The sequence below is a fragment of the Silene latifolia genome, chromosome 7, assembly GCF_048544455.1.
Source record: "Silene latifolia isolate original U9 population chromosome 7, ASM4854445v1, whole genome shotgun sequence".
Taxonomy (NCBI): Eukaryota; Viridiplantae; Streptophyta; class Magnoliopsida; order Caryophyllales; family Caryophyllaceae; genus Silene; species Silene latifolia.
Genome location: NC_133532.1, coordinates 34,100,434 through 34,125,645, shown reverse-complemented (window position 1 = coordinate 34,125,645; position 25,212 = coordinate 34,100,434). Strand labels below are relative to the sequence as shown.

Genomic DNA, 25,212 nt, shown 5'->3' with positions numbered 1-25,212 from the left:
AATCAAATAAAAGTGACAAATTTGAAATTAGAAGCCGTGATTAATCAAATTTAAGCCCAAAATCAATCACCCTATGTATCTGACCTTTTCTCTTCGTCCGTCCACCGAAAAGCCGCCACCAGAGCTCCGTTCTAATAGCACAAATCTGAAAAGTAGTAGCTTGTTATAACGACTGATAATCTCAATACCATTTGAGTGAGACAATCAGACAAGTACTTGACACTGTTTTTGGAAAAATCAGATCATGAATGTCATGCATAATGCATAAAATTCAAGTCAAACTATATATGCCATTGATTTTGTCAAAGAACATTATAAATTGTCAAATGAAGAGTGCCGAGTTATCCGTCAACGCATACAGTTCCATAACGTATTATCATGAGTAGCAATTTAGCAAATTGAGCAAGCTAACATATTATGAGATAGTAATCAGCGTCAGTAAAGCAAATATGTCCAACACTCGACAGTCGACCCACAACCATATGAAATGTTAGCATAATGTTATGTTACTAGTTGTCGGATAATATCCAGTAATTTCACTGTCTACCATTGCATGCTTCTATCTTCGATCTGGATAGAATGTTGGCTACCCTACGCGCAACCACCACCGCTCTCATTGTGCGACCACGTCATTTTCACTTTGTGCAGACCACTAACATCACTCTCAAAGATGGTGACCACTTTAACGACCACTAACGCTTTTGATTCGAAGCCTACATTACCTAGATACATATATTACTTAGTCCAGATATACATATTGTACATTCGGATACACCCGTCGATTTGTGTATCTTAGAGCGTGTGTGTGTACCGGAGCATAGTTTTGTATATCCACTCATCACCACCTTACCCACCACCACCGGTGGTCGGCGACTTCCCGACAACCACCGACAATATCAATAGTGGACCCAATGAAGTATCTGAAACAAGGAGAGTTGGGGAATTTACTAATGAAATTGGAAATAATGACTTCCATTTCTTCTAAAAATTGCATTTTCAATTCCTCCACCAACTACATTAATGCGACCTTACGCTGCCAAGCCCACGCCATTGACCTTCCTTCCACTGACAACTCAAAAAACGACCACCTATATCAATTATGAAGCTCCTTAATACCCTTGGAATCAGGATGCTCTTGTACACTTCCTGAAATCCTCCCTGTAGTTACCAATTACAAACTGACCATCAGAAACACATCTCCAGCACATAGAAAGACGTATAGAACTGAATTGAAACAGTTGTCGATAATTACAAGAAAAGCTTAGGCATGTTAGTATCCTTTAGATTGATAGATACACTCCTCTACCTTGCTAGATACACTCCTTTAGATTGTTAGATACACTCCTTTATTGCTACCAGGGCCTTTCAACATTAAAAATTTCTCACCTTCTGCCACCTTGGAGCTAGAAATTCGTTAACACTTAGGCCTATCTCCCCATATGGGAGTGGTGTGAACCAGAAAACCCAATTCAACCAAACTGGTAAAAGATGCTGCAAGCAAACACAGAGGGAGGTAAATGCTCTAATGTTCTATTCATAAAACATTAACATTAAGGGGACTACTGCTCTTACATCTTGGAATTATAAATCCGCTGAAGATGAACGTGAAAAGCATAAAGATAACGGAAGCAAATGTCAATGCTACCATTGTCTGGAACAAAGATGCCAACAAACGAAACGAGGACATTGTTGTTAAGTGCACTCTAAAATATTATTGGGTATGCCAACTACCATTAGAAGCAAGAGTGCAAAGCACACCCAGAATGATGATATTGTTGTTCTTGTGGATGCCGCCACTGCAAATTGAATACCGGTTTCAGTAAAGGCCATAACAAATGTCATAATTAGCAAAACATGTACTTCGTATTTAGTATAAAACTAATCTCAAGTTTTTTTTTATCATATACTCCTTCAGTTTGACCTTTCTTTTAATAATCTCAGAAACTCCAATTTCGAATGCAAATGAAGCTCCTTAATACCCTTGGAATCAGGATGCTCTTCCTTGTACCTCTTTCTGAAATTCTCCTGTAATTACCAATTACAAACCGACAATCGAAACACATCTCCAAAGACATAGATAGACGTATAGAATTGAACTGAAACATATATCAAATTGGAAAATAATATGGAAGTCGTCTTAAAAAGTACTAGATACAATAGATACACATTGTATTACTACCGGATACAAATGGTAATACTACTAGATACACAAATCGATTTGAGTATCCAGTAGTAATACCATGTGTATCCGGGCTAATATTTCGTGTATCCACGATCTAAAAATCAACTACGACCACCAAACTGGTACCAATCTAGATTCATTAGCATTATCAGACTATTCCACCTCACCACCCCCAAAGCACACTATCTAAAATCGATTACAATTTCACCACCATCCCTGAACTAACCCCACAACTCTACAAAATTTGTAATGACCAATTTTTATAAACCCTAATTTTTAATTTGAATTCATACCTAAATATAAATTTTGATTATACTCTTATGTTTCTTCTTAAATCGATATAATAAAATAGACTCAAAATACTAAACAAATCTTCAATGATTAAAACAATAATTGAATCTAACCTTTTTCATATAGTAGACTGAAATCCGTTCTTGAGAAGGTTGGAGTCGACGGTGAAAGTAGCGACGGATGGTGGAAGTGGCGCCGACGTGGAAGTGTGAGATACGATTGGACGTTGAGTGTTTGTGGTGGGAGGACGTCAGAAATGTTTCTAGGGGTAGAGAAATAATAAGCGCGCTTGAATTTAACTCTAATTGGTTAGTTCGCACGGTTCGTACCGTACTTTAGTTCGCACCTGACCCCAACCCTATATATATATATATATATATATATATATATATATATATATATATATATATATATATATATATATATATATATATATATAGAGAGAGAGAGAGAGAGAGAGAGAAATTGCATCAAGTGAGTCTAGGTATCTTAGGCGAGTCTAGCATTTTAATCTCATCCATTAGATCTACTCCTAATCAACGGCTGAGATTAAATCTCAGAAATTATAACAAACGTATAAAAGCAAAGAATTCAAACCTCCCCCACATAATTCAGTTTCACTTTCTCTCTCCTCCGTCTCTTTCCCTCGCTTTCTCTATCTCTCTCTCTCTAAGTCAAAATAATCCTCTGAATCAAGCAAACAAACCCTAGGTTCCTGTTTTTTACTCGCTTTTATCAATTCATTCACAAATCAATCAAATTCATGTGTTTTTCAGGTTCTCGTTACTACAATGGATGCAGATTCTACCGACATTAACATGCAAATAGGTAATTTCCGTAATCCTTTCGTTTTCAGTTTTCCTTTTCGCGATTTCATCTAGATTCTATGTCGCTGATCATTCGCTATTGTAATTTCATTATTCCGTTGCTTTTCAGTTTTTTAGGTTAATCGATTTTATGTTTGCTTCAATTTTAATGACATCCGTTCACTTCTACTTCAATTTGACGGTCTCCTTTCCTTTGATTATTCTCGTATTTGCTTTTCTCTTAAATATTAGGTGCAATCTCCTTGTATTTGTTGTTTTTCCTATCGAATTTTCATATTTGTGTTCTCCTCTGCTTCTGCTTACAATCGCGATTCTTTGTATCGTCACATTCCGTCAATTTTGATTATATTTGTCTTTATTCTGTTGCTTTTCAGTTTTTTAGGTTAATCGATTTTCTGTTTGCTTCAATTTTAATGAAATCCGTTCACTTCTACTTCAATTTACGGTCTCCTTTACTTTGATTATACTCGTACTTGCTTTTGTCTTAAATATTAGGTCAAATATCCTTGTATTTGTTGATTTTCTCGTTCGATTTCGGTCAAATTTCATTATATTTGACCTCTTTCCCTGTCTTGTATATTCCTGTTCCCTGTCTGTATATTCCCTGCTTGTCAATGCTTACAGTGCTCAGCTTGTTACAATATCAATGTTACAGTAACGCAATCATATATATTCATTTCCATTGCACATATAACATATGTTGTACCACTTCTGGATGTCCTCTTGTTCTGCTGTTACTTCAATGTACTTTAGTTTCTTGTTCTAAATTGTAGTCCAGCCTCTTCGCATATTTCCTGTTCTCCCGTCCATCCTTATGTCACTACATTGTCATAGTACTAGTATTACTGTAACAATGTTACTCTTTGTAATACCACCGTTGTATTTCATGTCACTAATACTCGTATTTTCCTTTTTGTATTACAGACTCAAGTAATGTCACTCAACCCCATTCTACGCCAATTGTCCAAGAGCAACCCAATCCTCAACCAAATAATCAGCTTGTTCTGTCTCACACGCCTAATGAAGGTGAGCGCTGGATGCGTGTGGTTGAGCACAAGTTTAGACCTACCATTGGTGCGCTTTTCGCCTCCCTTGAGGCTGGAATCAAGTTCTACGAGGTTTATGCTCGGGCATGTGGATTTACCCCTCGGAAGCACAAGACGAAAAACACTACGAGGTCGTGTTGCACACCAAAAATTCGTAGTCTGCAACCGTCAAGGGTTCAGGGAATCTAAACCGAAACAGCGTCCCAGAACCAAGGATGATGAGAATATGGGTGATGGTTCGTCCACAGCTAGTACAGTTACACGGCGAGTTAAAATCACAAGAATTGGATGCCGAGCGTACGTCAGATTTGCCCTTCTACATGGCCTTGATGGCCCAGCTATGATTGATGAGTTTTCTGAAGTCCACAATCATCGTCTCACCTCTGTCTGTAACAGAGATCTCGATAAGATTTCACGATCCCTTGATATGTTCCAGAAGACGCTTATCTTGGACAACTCCAAGTTGAATATTGGCGCTGGATTGACCTTTAGACAGGTTAAGGAACTTGTCAATGGGTATGAAAATATCGGTGCTACATTGATAGATTTTAAGAACTTTCAAAGAGATATCAAGTGCTACATTGGGTTAAGAGATGCTGACCTTTTCATCGATCGACTCGAGAAACTCAAAGCGACCCAACCCCAGTTCTACTTCGCCTATGGTGTTGATCCGCAAAACCGTCTAACAAAGTTCTTTTGGGCTGATGCTACATGTATTAGAAACTACTCATTCTTTGGGGATGCTGTGAGCTTCGACCCTACTTACGGAACCAACAAGTATGATATGGTTTTTACACACATCACAGGTGTTAATCACCACAGAAAGTCGGTGTTGTTTGTCGGTTGTCTCCTGTTACACGAGGATGACATCTCCTTCCAATGAACCTTTCAGCATTTCTTGACTGCCATGGGACAAAAAGAGCCGCAGTTCATGATCACGGATCAATGCCCTGGCATAAAGAAGGTAATAGTGTGACAATGTTATCATGAATAGACTTACTTAAATTTATTGTACCACAACATTCTGACTCCAACTACCATTGTTCCATCTCTTCCTCTTTTACAAGGTTATTCAATAACAATGTTACTGTAACTAAATTACTAACATATAATTTACTCACTTGCTCTTTCCCTATCACTGGTCAATATCACGTTCGACTTGCTTTGTTTCATTATGACCGCATACAACAGGCTTTCCTTCGTTTTCAAGACAGCTAGGCATCGTTATTGTATGTGGCATATTACACAAAATATCACGGACAAAGTTGGTTCAGCACTCTGCAGAGACACGGACTTCCTTGCTCGCTTCAACGCCGTTGTTTGGGACCCTGATATGGAGCCGTCGGAGTTCGAAGAGAAGTGGCAGAAGGTCATTTCAGATTTCGAGCTGGAAGATAATGATTGGTTGACTACAATGTTCGACGACGTACACCATTGATTCCCGCCTACCATCGTGACCTTGTCTTGGGTGCATATTAAGAACAACACAGCGATCGAAAAGTACAAATTCATTTTTCAAGCGCTATGAGAATCACTTTGGTACACTGGTCGAATTTTGGATGAGGTAAACAACTCTTTTTCATTCCTTACGACCAGGAACAAAGTGTATGTTGTACAAGACCATTGTTTCATTGTTACATAAATAATTTTTTGCCGAATCCTTGTTGCATTAAAACCAGGTTCCAAACTGCTATGGACCGGAAGCGCTATACACGAAGGTGCGATGATTATAACAAACCACTCATTCCCCGAGCTTAAGACAGAATTACCTATAGAAAAGCATGGCGCTATTATATACACACATGCTCAGTTCAAGGTGTTTCAAGAAGAAGTAATGGCTGCCAATTCATGTGGTGTTGATAACTTTGAGAAGGAGGAGCATGTGCGCATAATTCATGTAATCGATCTTTGAGACAGATGCAATTTTCAAGGTGAGGTTGGACCTTAGAAGCACGGATGCGGTATGCGAGTGTAAACTGTTCGAAAGAATTGGATTACTCTGCAGGCATATTGTGTGGGTGTACAAGGGCAAAGGAATTGGGCGAATACCAAGCAAGTACATTGTAGATCGTTGGCTAAATAACACACACGCAGCGAACAGTTTGATTCGAAAACATTATTACAAAGGATTTTGACTTGTTACGAATTGTTTTACATTAACATTGTAACCATAATTTCTTATAGTAACATTGTCACCATGATAAACAAGAACTCTTTGTTTTACTTCTAGGCTTGATTCGAATGGGAATGTCATTGAGGATTCATATATGGCTACGTCGATAACAAACATTTGTGCAACGTATGGTCGAGTTCCGTCGATAGTTGGTGTTCTCAAAACTTTACCTGTTGAACACACGGAAGAGTTAGCATCCCTCCTAGTTGAGTTCCGGCAGAAGTTATGTATTGAACCGCTTACAAAAGACCAAGAGATGGAGATGTCTTTGTTGGGCTGCACTCGTCGTCAAGTCACTATCCACCCTCCGGAACAAGCACGCAACAAGGGCGGCGGAAAAGATTGAAGTCTGCTAAACAACAGGCCATTGAAAAAGCAGCCAAGCCAAAGAGGCTATTTGCATACTGCAAAGAAAGAGTTACCCACGACAGAGAACATGCCCTCTTCGCATAGTGATGTAGCTGCTGAGAAAGCAGACTAAAAAGAAAAAAGTTTGATACTTTGTTATGATGTTACGAACATTGTGACCTTAGCAATAATTAGTAGGATTTTGTGTTCTTTGTGACAATAATATGTCACAAGTAAAAATAAAAAGTAGAACTGTGTGTTCTTTGTGGGAATAACATGTCACAGAAAAAAGTCATTCGATTTTCCTACATCATAGTTAACATTTTATACAAAGACTTACAACATTTTATACAAAGAATAAATATTGTTTTAGGACCATTTTCCGTCCCGTTTTAGGAGCATATTTCCTAAGTTTTACAGTAACAGTGTTATACGATTTGTTATACGATTTGTTTTGTTTAAGGAAAAGGGTTTAGGGTTGGATTAGGCGGCTCCGCGAAACGGTGCCGCCTAATCCAACCCTAAACCCTTTTTCGTCCCGTTTTAGGAGTGTTTTTCCCCAAATTTAAATCCTGTCGTACGTTTTAGGAGCGTTTTTCCCCAAATTTAAATCCCATCCACGACAGGGTATCACCCGTCCTTCCCTAGGGTTTAGTTTTGGTTTTACTGTAACACTGTTGTACTACGAACAACCTTTGTTTAAGGAAAAGGGTTTAGGGTTGGATTAGGCGGCTCGGCGAAGCGGTTCCGCCTAATCCAACCCTAAACCCTTTTCCGTCCCATTTTAGGAGCGTTTTTCCCCAAATTTTAATCCCGTCCACGCCAGGGTATCAGCCGTCCTTCCCTAGGGTTTAGTTTTGGTTTTTTTGCACCACGATTTTTTTAAGGAAAAGGGTTTAGGGTAGGATTAGGCGGCTCCGCGAAGCGGTACCGCCTAATCCAACCCTAAACCCTTTTACGTCCCGTTTTAGGAGCGTTTTTCCCCAAATTTAAATCACGTCCACGACAGGGTATCACCCGTCCTTCCCTAGGGTTTAGTTTTGGTTTTACTGTAATAGTGTTGTACTACGAACAACCTTTGTTTAAGGAAAAGGGTTTAGGGTTGGAGTAGGCGGCTCCGCGAAGCGGTTCCGCCTAATCCAACCCTAAACCCTTTTCCGTCCCGTTTTAGGAGCGTTTTTCCCCAAATTTAAATCCCGTCCACGACAGGGTATCACCCGTCCTTCCGTAGGGTTTAGTTTTTGTTTTTGCACCACGATTTTTTAAGGAAAAGGGTTTAGGGTTGGATTAGGCGGCTCCGCGAAGCGGTGCCGCCTAATCCAACCCTAAACCCTTTTCCGTCCCGTTTTAGGAGCGTTTTTCCCCAAATTTAAATCCCGTCCACGACAGGTATCACCCGTCCTTCCCTAGGGTTTAGTTTTGGTTTTATCAGTAACACTGTTGTACTACGAACAACCTTTGTTTAAGGAAAAGGGTTTAGGGTTGGATTAGGCGGCTCCGCGAAGCGATACCGCCTAATCCAACCCTAAACCCTTTTCCGTCCCGTTTTAGGAGCGTTTTTCCCCAAATTTAAATCCCGTCCACGACAGGGTATCACCCGTCCTTCCCTAGTGTTAAGTTTTGGTTTTACTGTAACAGTGTTGTGCTACGAAAAACCTTTGTGTAAGGAAAAGGGTTTAGGGTTGGATTAGGCGGCTCCGCGAAGCGGTGCCGCCTAATCCAACCCTAAACCCTTTTCCGTCCCGTTTTAGGAGCGTTTTTCCCCAAATTTGTCTTTATTCTGTTGCTTTTCAGTTTTTTAGGTTAATCGATTTTCTGTTTGCTTCAATTTTAATGAAATCTGTTCACTTCTACTTTAATTTACGGTCTCCTTTACTTTGATTATACTCGTACTTGCTTTTGTCTTAAATATTAGGTCAAATATCCTTGTATTTGTTGATTTTCTCGTTCGATTTCGGTCATATTTCATTATATTTGACCTCTTTCCCTGTCTTGTATATTCCTGTTCCCCTGTCTGTATATTCCTGTTCTGCTGTCAATGCTTACAGGCTCAGCTTGTTACAATATCAATGTTACAGTAACGCAATCATATATATTCATTTCCATTGCACATATAACATATGTTGTACCACTTCTGGATGTCCTCTTGTTCTGCTGTTACTTCAATGTACTTTAATTTCTTGTTCTAAATTGTAGTCCAGCCTCTTCGCATATTTCCTGTTCTCCCGTCCATCCTTATGTCACTACATTGTCATAGTACTAGTATTACTGTAACAATGTTACTCTTTGTAATACCACCGTTGTATTTCATGTCACTAATACTCGTATTTTCCTTTTTGTATTACAGACTCAAGTAATGTCACTCAACCCCATTCTACGCCAATTGTCCAAGAGCAACCCAATCCTCAACCAAATAATCAGCTTGTTCTGTCTCACACGCCTAATGAAGGTGAGCGCTGGATGCGTGTGGTTGAGCACAAGTTTAGACCTACCATTGGTGCAGTTTTCGCCTCCCTTGAGGCTGGAATCAAGTTCTACGAGGTTTATGCTCGGGCATGAGGATTTACCCCTCGGAAGCACGGTCTGAAGAAACACTACGAGGTGGTGTTGCACACCAAAAATTAAATAGTCCGCAACCGTCAAGGGTTCCGGGAATCTAAACCGAAACAGCGTCCCAGAACCAAGGATGATGAGAATATGGGTGATGGTTCGTCCACGCTAGTACGATTACACGGCGAGTTAAAATCACAAGAATTGGATGCCGAGCGTACGTCAGATTTGCCCTTCTACATGGCCTTGATGGCCGAGCTATGATTGACGAGTTTTAAGAAGTCCACAATCATCGTCTCACCTCTGTCATCAATGAGAGATCTCGATAAGATTTCACGATCCCTTGATATGTTCCAGAAGACGCTTATCTTGGACAACTCCAAGTTGAATATTGGCGCTGGATTGACCTTTAGACAAAAGTTAAGGAACTTGTCAATGGGTATGAAAATATCGGTGCTACATTGATAGATTTTAAGAACTTTCAAAGAGATATCAAGTGCTACATTGGGTTAAGAGATGTTGACCTTTTCATCGATCGACTCGAGAAACTCAAAGCGACCCAACCCCAGTTCTACTTCGCCTATGGTGTTGATCCGCAAAACCGTCTAACAAAGTTCTTTTGGGCTGATGCTACATGTATTAGAAACTACTCATTCTTTGGGGATGCTTTTGTGAGCTTCGACCTACTTACTTTAACCAACAATTATGATATGGTTTTTACACACATCACAAAAAGTTAATCACCACGTAAAGTCGGTGTTGTTTGTCGGTTCTCTCCTGTTACACGAGGATGACATCTCCTTCCAATGAACCTTTCAAAGATTTCTTGACCGCCATGGGACAAAAAGAGCCGCAGTTCATGATCACGGATCAATGCCCTGGCATAAAGAAGGTAATAGTGTGACAATGTTATCAGAATGTACTTACTTAAATTTATTGTACCACAACATTCTGACTCCAACTACCATTGTTCCATCTCTTCCTCTTTTACAAGGTTATTCAATAACAATGTTATCAGAACTAAATTACTAACATATAATTTACTCACTTGCTCTTTCCCTATCACTTTGTCAATATCACGTTCGACTTGCTTTGTTTCATTATGACCGGCATACAACAGGCTTTCCCTCTACATTTTCAAGACAACTAGGCATCGTTATTGTATGTGGCATATTACACAAAATATCACGGACAAAGTTGGTTCAAGACTCTGCGAGACACGGACTTCCTTGCTCGCTTCAACGCCGTTGTTTGGGACCCCGATATGGAGCCGTCGGAGTTCGAAGAGAAGTGGCAGAAGGTCATTTCAGATTTCGAGCTGGAAGATAATGATTGGTTGACTACAATGTTCGACGACGGACACCATTGGATTCCTGCCTACCATCGTGACCTTGTCTTGGGCTGCATATTAAGAACAACACAAATGATCGAAAGTACAAATTCATTTTTCAAGCGCTATGAGAATCACTTTGGTACACTGGTCGAATTTTGGATGAGGTAAACAACTCTTTTTCATTCCTTACAAGATGCTGGAACAATGTATGTTACAAAGTACCATTGTTTCATTGTTACATAAATAATTTGTTGCCGAATCCTTGTTGCATTAAAACCAGGTTCCAAACTATGGACCGGAAAGCGCTATACACGAAGGTGCGATGATTATAACGAATGACCACTCATTCCCTGAGCTTAAGACAGAATTACCTATAGAAAAGCATGGCGCTATTATATACACACATGATGTGTTCAAGGTGTTTCAAGAAGAAGTAATGGCTGCCAATTCATGTGGTGTTGATAACTTTGAGAAGGAGGAGCATGTGCGCATAATTCATGTAATCGATGCTGAGACAGACAGAATTTTCAAGGTGAGGTTGGACCTTAGAAGCACGAGATGCGATGCGAGTGTAAACTGTTCGAAAGAATTGGATTACTCTGCAGGCATATTGTGTGGGTGTACAAGGGCAAAGGAATTGGGCGAATACCAAGCAAGTACATTGTAGATCGTTGGCTAAATAACACACACGCAGCGAACAGGTTTGATTCGAAAACATTATTACAGTGGCAGTTTTGACTTGTTACAGTAATTGTTTTACATTAACATTGTAACCATAATTTCTTATAGTAACATTGTCACCATGATAAACAGTAACCTGCTGTTTTACTTCTAGGCTTGATTCGAATGGGAATGTCATTGAGGATTCATATATGGCTACGTCGATAACAACATTTGTGCAACGTATGGTCAGAGTTCCGTCGGATAGTTGGTGTTCTCAAAACTTTAACTGCTGAACACACGGAAGAGTTAGCATCCCTCCTAGTTGAGTTCCTGAAGTTATGTATTGAACCGCTTACAAAAGACCAAGAGATGGAGATCTTTGTTGGGGCTGCAGCTCGTCGTCTGAAGTCACTATCCACCCTCCAGAACAAGCACGCAACAAGGGCAGCGGAAAAAGATTGAAGTCGGCTAAACAACAGGCCATTGAAAAAGCAAAAAACCAAGCCAAAGAGGCTATTTGCATACTGCAAAGAAAGAGTTACCCACGACAGGAGAACATGCCCTCTTCGCATAGTGATGTAGCCGCCGAGAAAGCAACTAAAAAGAAAAAAGTTTGATATTTGTTATGATGTTACAAAGAACATTGTGACCTTAGCAATAATTAGTAGGATTTTGTGTTGCTTTGTGACAATAATATGTCACAAGAAAAATAAAAAGTAGAACGTGTGTTCTTTGTGGGAATAACATGTCACAGAAAAAAGTCATTCGATTTTCCTACATCATAGTTAACATTTTATACAAAGACTTACAACATTTTATACAAAGAATAAATATTGTTTTAGGACCATTTTCCATTCCGTTTTAGGAGCATATTTCCTAAGTTTTACAATAGAATAAAGTGTTATACGATTTGTTATACGATTTGTTTTGTTTAAGGAAAAGGGTTTAGGGTTGGATTAGGCGGCTCGCAAACGGTGCCGCCTAATCCAACCCTAAACCCTTTTTCGTCCCGTTTTAGGAGTGTTTTTCCCCAAATTTAAATCCTGTCGTACGTTTTAGGAACGTTTTTCCCCAAATTTAAATCCCGTCCACGACAGGGTATCACCCGTCCTTCCCTAGGGTTTAGTTTTGGTTTTACTGTAACACTGTTGTACTACGAACAACCTTTGTTTAAGGAAAAGGGTTTAGGGTTGGATTAGGCGGCTCGGCGAAGCGGTTCCGCCTAATCCAACCCTAAACCCTTTTCCGTCCCATTTTAGGAGCGTTTTTCCCCAAATTTTAATCCCGTCCACGCCAGGGTATCAGCCGTCCTTCCCTAGGGTTTAGTTTTGGTTTTTTTGCACCACGATTTTTTTTAAGGAAAAGGGTTTAGGGTAGGATTAGGCGGCTCCGCGAAGCGGTGCCGCCTAATCCAACCCTAAACCCTTTTCCGTCCCGTTTTAGGAGCGTTTTTCCCCAAATTTAAATCACGTCCACGACATGGTATCACCCGTCCTTCCCTAGGGTTTAGTTTTTGTTTTACTGTAATAGTGTTGTACTACGAACAACCTTTGTTTAAGGAAAAGGGTTTAGGGTTGGAGTAGGCGGCTCCGCGAAGCGGTTCCGCCTAATCCAACCCTAAACCCTTTTCCGTCCCGTTTTAGGAGCGTTTTTCCCCAAATTTAAATCCCGTCCACGACAGGGTATCACCCGTCCTTCCGTAGGGTTTAGTTTTGGTTTCTTTGCACCACGATTTTTTAAGGAAAAGGGTTTAGGGTTGGATTAGGCGGCTCCGCGGCGGCAGCCGCTAATCCAACCCTAAACCCTTTTCCGTCCCGTTTTAGGAGCGTTTTCCCCGAAATTTAAATCCCGTCCACGACAGGGTATCACCCGTCCTTCCCTAGGGTTTAGTTTTGGTTTTACTGTAACACTGTTGTACTACGAACAACCTTTGTTTAAGGAAAAGGGTTTAGGGTTGGATTAGGCGGCTCACAAACGGTGCCGCCTAATCCAACCCAAAACCCTTTTTCGTCCCGTTTTAGGAGTGTTTTTTCCCAAATTTAAATCATGTCGTACGTTTTAGGAGCGTTTTTCCCCAAATTTAAATCCCGTCCACGACAGGGTATCACCCGTCCTTCCCTAGGGTTTAGTTTTGGTTTTACTGTAACACTGTTGTACTACGAACAACCTTTGTTTAAGGAAAAGGGTTTAGGGTTGGATTAGGCGGCTCGGCGAAGCGGTTCCGCCTAATCCAACCCTAAACCCTTTTCCGTCCCATTTTAGGAGCGTTTTTCCCCAAATTTTAATCCCGTCCACGCCAGGGTATCAGCCGTCCTTCCCTAGGGTTTAGTTTTGGTTTTACTGTAACACTGTTGTACTACGAACAACCTTTGTTTAAGGAAAAGGGTTTAGGGTTGGATTAGGCGGCTCCGCGAAACGGTGCCGCCTAATCCAACCCTAAACCCTTTTTCGTCCCGTTTTAGGAGTGTTTTTCCCCAAATTTAAATCCTGTCGTACGTTTTAGGAGCGTTTTTCCCCGAATTTAAATCCCGTCCACGACAGGGTATCACCCGTCCTTCCCTAGGGTTTAGTTTTGGTTTTACTGTAACACTGTTGTACTACGAACAACCTTTGTTTAAGGAAAAGGGTTTAGGGTTGGATTAGGCGGCTCCGCGAAACGGTGCCGCCTAATCCAACCCTAAACCCTTTTTCGTCCCGTGTTAGGAGTGTTTTTCCCCAAATTTAAATCATGTCGTACGTTTTAGGAGCGCTTTTCCCCAAATTTAAATCCCGTCCACGACAGGGTATCACCCGTCCTTCCCTAGGGTTTAGTTTTGGTTTTATCAGAACACTTGTTGTACTACGAACAACCTTTGTTTAAGGAAAAGGGTTTAGGGTTGGATTAGGCGGCTCGGCGACGGTTCCCGCCTAATCCAACCCTAAACCCTTTTCCGTCCCATTTTAGGAGCGTTTTTCCCTAAATTTTAATCCCGTCCACGCCGTGTATCACCGTCCTTCCCTAGGGTTTAGTTTTGGTTTTTTTGCACCACGATTTTTTTAAGGAAAAGGGTTTAGGGTAGGATTAGGCGGCTCCGCGAAGCGGTGCCGCCTAATCCAACCCTAAACCCTTTTCCGTCCCGCTTTAGGAGCGTTTTTCCCCAAATTTAAATCACGTCCACGACAGTATCACCCGTCCTTCCCTAGGGTTTAGTTTTGGTTTTTCTGTAATAGTGTTGTACTACGAACAACCTTTGTTTAAGGAAAGGGTTTAGGGTTGGAGTAGGCGGCTCCGCGGCTGCCCGCCTAATCCAACCCCTAAACCCTTTTCCGTCCCGTTTTAGGAGCGTTTTTCCCCAAATTTAAATCCCGTCCACGACAGGGTATCACCCGTCCTTCCGTAGGGTTTAGTTTTGGTTTTTTTGCACCACGATTTTTTAAGGAAAAGGGTTTAGGGTTGGATTAGGCGGCTCCGCGAAGCTGCTTTGCTAATCAAACCCTAAACCCTTTTCCGTCCCGTTTTAGGAGCGTTTTTCCCCAAATTTAAATCCCGTCCACGACAGGGTATCACCCGTCCTTCCCTAGGGTTTAGTTTTGGTTTTACTGTAACACTGTTGTACTACGAACAACCTTTGTTTAAGGAAAAGGGTTTAGGGTTGGATTAGGCGGCTCCGCGAAACGGTGCCGCCTAATCCAACCCAAAACCCTTTTTCGTCCCGTTTTAGGAGTGTTTTTTCCCAAATTTAAATCATGTCGTACGTTTTAGGAGCGTTTTTCCCCAAATTTAAATCCCGTCCACGAGAGGGTATCACCCGTCCTTCCCTAGGGTTTAGTTTTGGTTTTATCTTTGTAACATCTTGTTGTACTACGAACAACCTTTGTTTAAGGAAAAGGGTTTAGGGTTGGATTAGGCGGCTCGGCGAAGCGGTTCCGCCTAATCCAACCCTAAACCCTTTTCCGTCCCATTTTAGGAGCGTTTTTCCCCAAATTTTAATCCCGTCCACGCCGGGTATCACCGTCCTTCCCTAGGGTTTAGTTTTGGTTTTATCAGTAACACTTTGTTGTACTACGAACAACCTTTGTTTAAGGAAAAGGGTTTAGGGTTGGATTAGGCGGCTCCGCGAAACGGTGCCGCCTAATCCAACCCTAAACCCTTTTTCGTCCCGTTTTAGGAGTGTTTTTCCCAAATTTAAATCCGTCGTACGTTTTAGGAGCGTTTTCCCGAATTTAAATCCCGTCCACGACAGTATCACCCGTCCTTCCCTAGGGTTTAGTTTTGGTTTTACTGTAACACTGTTGTACTACGAACAACCTTTGTTTAAGGAAAAGGGTTTAGGGTTGGATTAGGCGGCTCCGCGAAACGGTGCCGCCTAATCCAACCCTAAACCCTTTTTCGTCCCGTTTTAGGAGTGTTTTTCCCCAAATTTAAATCATGTCGTACGTTTTAGGAGCGCTTTTCCCCAAATTTAAATCCCGTCCACGACAGGGTATCACCCGTCCTTCCCTAGGGTTTAGTTTTGGTTTTACTGTAACACTGTTGTACTACGAACAACCTTTGTTTAAGGAAAAGGGTTTAGGGTTGGATTAGGCGGCTCGGCGAAGCGGTTCCGCCTAATCCAACCCTAAACCCTTTTCCGTCCCATTTTAGGAGCGTTTTTCCCCAAATTTTAATCCCGTCCACGCCAGGGTATCAGCCGTCCTTCCCTAGGGTTTAGTTTTGGTTTTTTTGCACCACGATTTTTTTAAGGAAAAGGGTTTAGGGTAGGATTAGGCGGCTCCGCGAAGCGGTGCCGCCTAATCCAACCCTAAACCCTTTTCCGTCCCGTTTTAGGAGCGTTTTCCCCCAAATTTAAATCACGTCCACGACGGTATCACCCGTCCTTCCCTAGGGTTTAGTTTTGGTTTTATGTAATAGTGTTGTACTACGAACAACCTTTGTTTAAGGAAAAGGGTTTAGGGTTGGATTAGGCGGCTCCGCGAAGCGGTTCCGCCTAATCCAACCCTAAACCCTTTTCCGTCCCGTTTTAGGAGCGTTTTTCCCCAAATTTAAATCCCGTCCACGACAGGGTATCACCGGTCCTTCCCTAGGGTTTAGTTTTGGTTTTACTGTAATAGTGTTGTACTACGAACAACCTTTGTTTAAGGAAAAGGGTTTAGGGTTGGAGTAGGCGGCTCCGCGGCGATTCCCGCCTAATCCAACCCTAAACCCTTTTCCTCCCCGTTTTAGGAGCGTTTTTCCCCAAATTTAAATCCCGTCCACGACAGAGTATCACCCGTCCTTCCCTAGGGTTTAGTTTTGGTTTTACTGTAATAGTGTTGTACTACGAACAACCTTTGTTTAAGGAAAAGGGTTTAGGGTTGGAGTAGGCGGCTCCGCGAAGCGGTTCCGCCTAATCCAACCCTAAACCCTTTTCCGTCCCGTTTTAGGAGCGTTTTTCCCCAAATTTAAATCCCGTCCACGACAGGGTATCACCCGTCCTTCCGTAGGGTTTAGTTTTGGTTTTTTTGCACCACGATTTTTTTAGGAAAAGGGTTTAGGGTTGGATTAGGCGGCTCCGCGGCGCGTGTGCGCCTAATCCAACCCTAAACCCTTTTCCGTCCCCTTTTAGGAGCGTTTTTCCCCAAATTTAAATCCCGTCCACGACCGGGTATCACCCGTCCTTCCCTAGGGTTTAGTTTTGGTTTTATCTTGTAACACTGTTGTACTACGAACAACCTTTGTTTAAGGAAAAGGGTTTAGGGTTGGATTAGGCGGCTCCGCGAAGCGATGCCGCCTAATCCAACCCTAAACCCTTTTCCATCCCGTTTAGGAGCGTTTTTCCCCAAATTTAAATCCCGTCCACGACAGGGTATCACCCGTCCTTCCCTAGTGTTTAGTTTTGGTTTTTCTTTAGTGTGTTGTGCTACGAACAACCTTTGTGTAAGGAAAAGGGTTTAGGGTTGGATTATGCGGCTCCGCGAAGCGGTGACGCCTAATCCAACCCTAAACCCTTTTCCGTCCCGTTTAGGAGCGTTTTCCCCAAATTTAAATCTGTCGTATGTTTTAGGAGTGTTTTTCCCAAATTTAAATCCCGTCCCACGACAGTTATCTCCGTCCTTCCCTAGGGTTTAGTTTGGTTTTATCATGAATGAGTGTTGTACTACGAACAACCTTTGTTTAAGGAAAAGGGTTTAGGGTTGGATTAGGCGGCTCCGCGAAGCGGTGCCGCCTAATCCAACCCTAAACCCTTTTCCGTCCCGTTTTAGGAGCGTTTTTTTGACAATTTTAAACATAGTTACATAATCGTTGTTCAATTTAATATACCACAATTCTAATAGTAAATTGGACAATTAACCGAATTAAGATGTCATTCATTAAAAACATGTGTTACAAACACCGATTAAAAACGAAATACTTACAAACAAGAATGTAGTTAACTTAAATATAAGTCATCACAAGAAGTAAGCATAAATCGAATAAAGAAGGAAATATTAAATCTTTTACTCCCTTCTTAGTCGTTTATTCACAGGAGGAGAATGAACGCTGCTTTCGCCCTCTAGCAACTCCTTTTTCATATTTTTCTTGTAACCTTCCATATCTTCAATAGCTTTGACAACAAGAGGCCACTTCCTGTTAATCGAAGGGTTGAGTTTAGCATATGACTCCCTAAGAGTCAGTAACACCAAGGAGAAATTGACGGTCTAAATCGGTTTCAGGTGTATTTCTTGACTTATTTTCTTCTAACTGTTTCCCAATACACTTGTTTTCCGCCATCAGAAACTTGAGATGAGCTTCAACATTGTTCAAGTCATTTTCAAGCACTTGTACTGTTCTAGCATTTCTATTACCTTACTATCGATGATATAACCCGCTCAAGAAATGAATCTCTATGCCTTGTCATTTCTTCCAGTTCAAACTTGGTGTCTTCTAGTTTCCTTTGAATTCGTTCCATTTTTCTCTTCTTTGCAACAAAAAAAAAAAAAAAATTAACCTATTAAAACAGAAAAATAAACTGTTTTCCCTAAATTAGAGAAAACAAAATCTATTTATAAACAAACATAAACTGTTTTCCCTCAATTAGAGCAAGGTAGTCATATAATAAATAAAATTTTAGCAACAGTTGTAATATTAAACCATCCATAATCTTTATAGATATTTAATATTACAAAAGATTAAAAACAAATTAGACATGAAAAACCTTAGAATTTGTCTTGGCTTATTTTTTTGTTTGGAAAATGAAGTGTAAATGTTGAATGAAAATGAGATTATTTATAGATAATTGAAAAAAACAAAACAGTTTTAAAAAAAAAAAAAAAAATAATCGCTTTGAAAAATGTCACTTTGAACAAAGTGAAAAACTGCTTTAGAAAGATAATCTGCTTGCAGATTGTAGAATTCAAAGCGTCAAAACCGTCATTACGAAAACATAATTGTGTTTTTTTAAAATTAGATTATTTATAGATAATTGTGAAAAACAAAACAGTTATTTTTTTTTAAAAAAAAAAATTAACTGCTTTAAAAACCACTTTTATTAACTGCTTTGAAAATTGTTTTTAAATGATGATTGATGTTAACCACGTGCATGTTCCCCATAATTAAGTCCATTATAAATGCTTTTGAGTGGAGAATTCAAAGCATCAAAATCTTTTATTATAATTTTCATTTATTACTATCACAATGTTACAGTAACATTATTTTCATTTTGTCTCGACTTTTTTTGTTTTAAAAAAAAACACTAACATTTTAAAAACTGTTTTCAAAATTAAATGCTTTAAAAAAACAGTTAATTTTTGAATTCGAAAAGACAAAATAAGACATGAAATTTATCCAACCCATGTTTCGTTTTCCTTATGAAGTGCAGTTATAACAAATTAAGAGTGAAGAATTCAAAACGTCAAATTATGTTTTCTCTTTTCACTTTTGCAATCATCACACCTTTAAATAACATAGTTAATGAATTCTCGCATATAATAAGTTATCACATAAAGAATAAACTTATTTGTAATATATTCCAAAATATTCCAAAATATGTTCCACTGTCTATGATGACCACTATTACGTTGTTAAAGTAACATTGTTTTAGAGTACATCACTTGATTTTCACTTTAAAACGAAGTACAGGCATTTCGGTGTTGAGTGGCTTCGGTTCATTCTCAATCGGTGGTTCTTTGTCTGACAATTCATCTTCCGTTGCCTTCCCTTTGAGCATTCTAGCGGCTTCCCTCCTTGCGGCTATATCGGCCGATTGTTTTCTTTGATTTTTTGAAGATTTCAACAAATATCAACAATTCAGCCCGTATTTTGTTGATGTCGACCATGAGCAAACATGCAAAATTTGGTAAGCACATGCCCGCCGATAAAATGTGTTGTTGAGCAAAGAAGACTTGTTTGCATATCCCAAAAAATTGAGACTACTGTCATAGTGATACAGGCTGACTCTTCAAATACGGAAGCCCGTTTCTGCCATTTAAACTTCACATTTACCACATGATAGCGGAGCATTTCGCTTACCCTCACGTCGCCCTTTGTGTCCAGGTAGTCACTCATGCAACCGCCTGTCGTAAATGTAACATTAATTTCCTTTTACTATCAATTAAGAAATTTGAGTAATCAACAATGTTACAAAGATAGGTGTAACAAGAACACTGAAAGAACATAAAAATGTTACAAGATAGGTATTACTGTAACATCAAAATCTGAAATCAAATCGTAAACATACAATTTGACAACTCGGGGGACTTATCACGCCATTGCGATGTCGTAAGTGAATGAAGACTCCCAGTTAGCATACGATTGATTGTCGATCACACTAATCTCTTTGTTGAGGAAATTAATACACACACAGAAGTAGTGATAGCCAGCCAAACAAGGTATAAAAATAAGTTCGGCATCAAGTCTGTAATGTGCCTTGCTCGCGTTGATGAAATTATCCCAAATTTCAAACAACTCGTTCTTTATATCGATCGTTCACTATCCTCCTGCATCACAAAAAGGAGAGCAGGTCGTAGTTTTAAAAAAAAAATAAAAAAAAAATGTAAGGGTTAGATTTCCCTTGTAAAAGAATCTTATGTTATTGAACAGAAGCAGACATTTAACACCAATGCAACTTACCAAGTGACCTAGTCCTAAGTAAAGTATGGTTGGCCCTCCTGCCCTTGTGCCTCTTTTGCTGTTCTCGACATAATTCAAGAGTAGAGACCAGCATTCAAACACCATCCAATTTGTGTGACTCCTAGGACGTAGTGAGAGTATATCGCTCTTGTCAACCTCATGTTGTCTCCAAACGCAATCGATCTCACATTTACAAAACCATAAGAGTCGATTACTCAAGAGTTTTCGCAAAACAAGTGTAACATAAAAAGTGTTTAAAAACACTTTTACGAAAACAAAGTGTAACAAGAACACTTTTACAAGAATAACAACAAGTATTTTACCTTTTGTGGAAGTCGATATCATCCATAAACGCATAATCAAGAACGTGCCTTCTCGGATTAGTCAGACCGACAAAGATTTACGATTTGCTCTCATAAATTCAGAGACTAGGAATATATCACCGTCAATTTCACCGTGACCTAGAGAACATCCCATAGCATCATCTTTATGAAATTTAAATATTATCTCCTCATCTTCACCAATTGGTCTAGGAGAACGCTTGTAAGCAACCGACTTCACCCTACTGTTTGGGCTCTTCCTCCTTTTGTTTTTCCCGTGGCTTCTTTGTTTTTTCCTCTTCCTTTTTTTCCTCTTCCTTTTTTTTTCCTTCTTCTCTTCCACCTTCTTTTTTATTTAAGCAGACTTTTCCTTCAAATGTTCCCTTTCATTCCTGAATTTTGATATCCTCCCTTGCACCTCTTTTCGTACTTGATTCAAGTCGCTAAGAACAAGTATTGCACATATTTTCAAAGACGGTACAACATTCTTTTCCGTTCATCCCCAACTTTCGAGTCAAAAACATTCCCCGTGTAGAAAGCCATGTGCATCATCATGAAAACCCCACAATCCACATTTTTTGCAATGCTCTGCCATTTAAATTTCACATTCTCGCAGTGGGGAAACTTTCCACTTTGGAGCCTTTTGCAATTTGCATTTCTAACAACATTTTCCCCATGATATTTGCCTCGCACAAAAAGTAATATCATTATCTTGATCTATGTTATCAACAATAATGATTTCCAAATTTTTTAATGGAAATTTAAAAGTATAACATTGTTACTGTAAGTAGAGAAACTTACCGCATTTCTTGCCTTTTTTGCTTTTCGGGATCTGGCATATAAGGGTTTGTTGTCTAGGTAGTCAACGGTTTGCGACTTGAAATTTATGCAAGCACGAAAAAAGTGGTCCTCCGTAATGAGTGGAATGAATATCTGCAATTAAGCGAGATATATATCATAGCTAAACGAAACTTCTATACACTCTACTTATATAAGAATAAAAAAAAAATATTAACAAAGAAATGTGGTTTACCATATCACGGTCGAAATTCAGTGGACTCGGGTTGTATTTGATCCACTGTGTGAAGGACAGCAAAACTTCACCTTCTAAATGTCTGTTTTGAACGGGTTTTCCAACATACATAGTTGTTAATGCGTCCTACAAAAATAAATATAAATACAAAGTCAATAAACATTATAGAAACACAAAATCAATAAGAATAAAAATTTATTTATTACAAGAATATACTGATTGACCCAAGCCCATGAAGATCCTCAATGGTGTATCACTTGCTACCTTTCTGGAGATGAGGTCATTGAGCAACATTGACCAACATTCAGTCACCATTATATAAATAAGCTCAGCAGGAGCCAATGAAATTAAATCTTCCCTTGAAATGAAGTGATACTTACCATACGAGACAAGCCTTTCCCTGTTGGACAATGAGATGTAATAGTCAGAACACCTTTTAATAGAGTAACAGTTTAACAAGAATAACTATTCAAATGAAATGGTATTCACTTGCAAAGTAAAACGTTTTGTTTAACACAGTGCAAGAGTAAATAAAGTACTCACGTATCTGAGAGGTTCTCGTCATCGTCGATAAAAAAAAAGTCAATTGTTTCTTTCCTAACTTCAAGAATAGGCGCCATTATCTCCTTGTGTTTTATCATAGTCTTGGACACAATTGTTAGATCCGGAGCTGGTAGGCCACATTCGATTGTGCAGCCGTAGCGAGGATCCATCACGCGCATCCAGTCTTCTGTTGTTTCAACATGTAACAAATAGTGGTCGCCAGTATCATCGTCGTAATCGTCATACAGGATCTCATCACTGCAATCATCGACAATATCAACTTCATCATCGTCGTCATCTTCTGCTACCTGACTGCACTAAGTAGTTATTGGTTCTTTGTCGCCAACTGTCTCATCATCAGCCTCACTGGGTTTTTCTCCTTCCTCGCCTTTTTCATCATTCCCATCGGCGTCTTCATTACCAGTTGCTTCATCCTCCTTACTGTTATCTTCGTTTTTATCACCAGCACTGTCTTCATCTTTATCATCATCATTCTCGTCATCTGGTTTTTTATTCCCATCATCCTCTTCTTCATCTTTATCGTCATCTTCCTTTTCATTTCCCTCACTGGTTGGTTGGTCATCAACCTGGCCTGATGCATCATCATCGGCCTCTTCCTTGTTATCTGTGGCACAAGTAATTGAATTGAATATAAATTACTAATGTTTTTCGGACCAACAATGCCTCATAGTTATACTAACAGTGTTACTGTAAATTTGCTACTTCAATTACCTTCAGAAGATCCTTCTTCAGCTGCCTCAGTCGTTGGGTTCTCTTCAGCTTGGCCCGATGCATCATCTTCGGCCTCTTCCTTGTCATCTGTGTAGCAGATAATTGAATATATATATCACTGTAAACTTCTGATAAAACTACGACACAGTAACAGCGTTACTATAACAGTGTTACAGTAACAGTGCTAACAGTGTTACATCAGCTAATACAACGAGTGCAAATAGATTTCTCTATTACCTTCGGGAGATCCTTCTTCAGCTGCCTCATTGGCTGGGTTGTCTTCAGGCTTGCCTGATTCATCAACTTCCGCCTCTTCCTCGTCATCTGTGTCACAGGTAATTGGATTCAATATATATTAACAATTTTTCTTTGAACCAAAAAAGGCACAATAGATACACTGTAAATTTCTGTTAAAATTACGTCACAGTAACATTGTTACAGTTACATCCTCTGACACAACGAGTTTAAATAGATTCCTCAATTACCTTCAGGAGATGCCTCTTCACCTGCCTCACTAGTTGGGTTATCTTCAGGCTGGCCTGATGCATCACCTTCGGCCTCTTCCTTGTCATCTGTGTAGCAGATAATGAATGAAAATATATTACTAAATTGTTTGTTAAAAAAGCACCCAGTAACAGAAAGCCTATAACAGCATTACACTATTACCTTCACCAGATCCATCTTCTGGCTCGCTAGTTGTTTTGTCACCCTGCCCTGACGCATCATATTCATCAGCATCATCGTTTTCATCTAAAAGGAAAGTAATTGATTATTAGTAATTATTTGTAAAATGAAAACTCTATAACAGCGATGATGTAACAGTGTTAGTGCAAGTGATTAGATTATTGTAGTAGTGTTACTATATTACCTTCATCAGATGCATCTTTATCATCCTCGCCACTCCCCTCTTTGTCGTCTTCATTTTCTTCGTCTTTATCATCCTCCTCCTCTTCATCTCCGTCATCCTCTTGACCTTTTCCAGATTCATCCTCTTCATCTGCATCATCGTCTTCATCTGCATCATCCTGTTCCTCTGCATCATCCTCTTCATCTGCATCAGAAGTAAGTAATTGAATATTATATTACTAACTATTAATATATATATAACATATTACAGTAACAGTGTTACTGTAAAACTATAACTAAAAGTAATAACAGTAACACTTTTACTCGATCTATTACCTTCACCAGATTGGCTTTCAACATCCTTTACATCCTCCTCTTTGTCCTCTTTGTCTTCTTCCTCTTCATCCTCCTTTTCCTTTTCATCCTGTTCATCGTCTTTCTCCTCATCGGCACTTTCTTCATCGTTATCTATGTCCGTGCACTACTACAAAAACATGAATAAGTAACACCTAATAGAGAATGGTTAAGTTAATTAACCGTTTTCTAGTAATAAAGAGAACGCCTCTCCTAAATAAGCGTTGTGTTAAAAAAGCAATAAAAAACGCTTTTCATATTAACAGTTGTATAAACTTTTCATTAAAAAAAAAAGGCGCAAAACTATGTGAATTATCTTAAAATTTTCCCCAAACCCAGACGCTCACTTCCACCGCCAAAAAAATCCTAAAATTAAACCTACCAGGCTACCATGCTTATTTCTAGTTTCCACTGCCAAAAGGGAAACAAAATTTCTAGAAAAATAATCCATTCATTAACTTCATTATCATCCAACCAAAAACCAATCAATCTGCCACCGTTAGACCCACTCGATCTCTCATTGGCTGCTCATCCTTCTTTCCGTCTTTTCCCGTTCTCGCATTTGAGTAATTTCTTAACACGGTATGTATAATCTACCATTTCAATAATTTCGTTTTAGTTAGGTTTATGGGTTTTGCATCCGATTTTATGCTTAATCGACTGCATTAGTTTGGTGTCCAATGTTACTATTCTTGTCTGATAATCAATTGTTGTTGTATTTGAATTACTAGGATTAAATTGATATTACTTGATTTTTAGGGCTATTACTTGATTTTTAGGGTTATTGAAATTGAGGGCTTTTAATCAATTTAAATTAGGTATATATTGCTTTAGACTATGTTGTATCAGCTAGAGAAAGCATAGTCTATGGTTATAACTTGCTCGAGATTTATTAGTTCGAAAG

General features: G+C 39.6%; 2 protein-coding genes and 1 long non-coding RNA gene across 4 annotated transcripts; 2 read left to right on the top strand and 1 right to left on the bottom strand.

Moving 5' to 3' along the window:
• Nucleotides 1-911: 911 nt before the first annotated feature.
• On the bottom strand, nt 912-2,629 carry LOC141591006 (uncharacterized). Of its 2 annotated transcripts, XR_012520590.1 has the most exons (5): nt 2,587-2,629; nt 1,922-2,025; nt 1,573-1,796; nt 1,387-1,491; nt 912-1,158 (listed from the first exon to the last, which is right to left on the bottom strand). It is a non-coding gene; the product is annotated as an uncharacterized LOC141591006 (long non-coding RNA). The 2 variants fall into 2 exon arrangements; XR_012520589.1 differs by lacking the exon at nt 912-1,158 and having other exon boundaries at nt 1,266-1,491.
• A 1,943-nt stretch (nt 2,630-4,572) lies between these two features.
• Nucleotides 4,573-5,784, top strand: LOC141589940 (protein FAR1-RELATED SEQUENCE 5-like). The gene is made up of 2 exons (XM_074410560.1): nt 4,573-5,123; nt 5,538-5,784. The coding sequence occupies exons 1-2, from the start codon at nt 4,573-4,575 to the stop codon at nt 5,782-5,784; spliced, it is 798 nt and encodes a 265-aa protein (XP_074266661.1).
• Nucleotides 5,785-10,681: 4,897 nt separating this feature from the next.
• LOC141589939 (protein FAR-RED IMPAIRED RESPONSE 1-like) lies at nt 10,682-11,875 on the top strand. The gene is made up of 3 exons (XM_074410559.1): nt 10,682-10,897; nt 11,031-11,406; nt 11,664-11,875. Exons 1-3 carry the CDS (start codon nt 10,682-10,684, stop codon nt 11,873-11,875), a joined length of 804 nt encoding a protein of 267 aa, XP_074266660.1.
• Nucleotides 11,876-25,212: the final 13,337 nt, after the last annotated feature.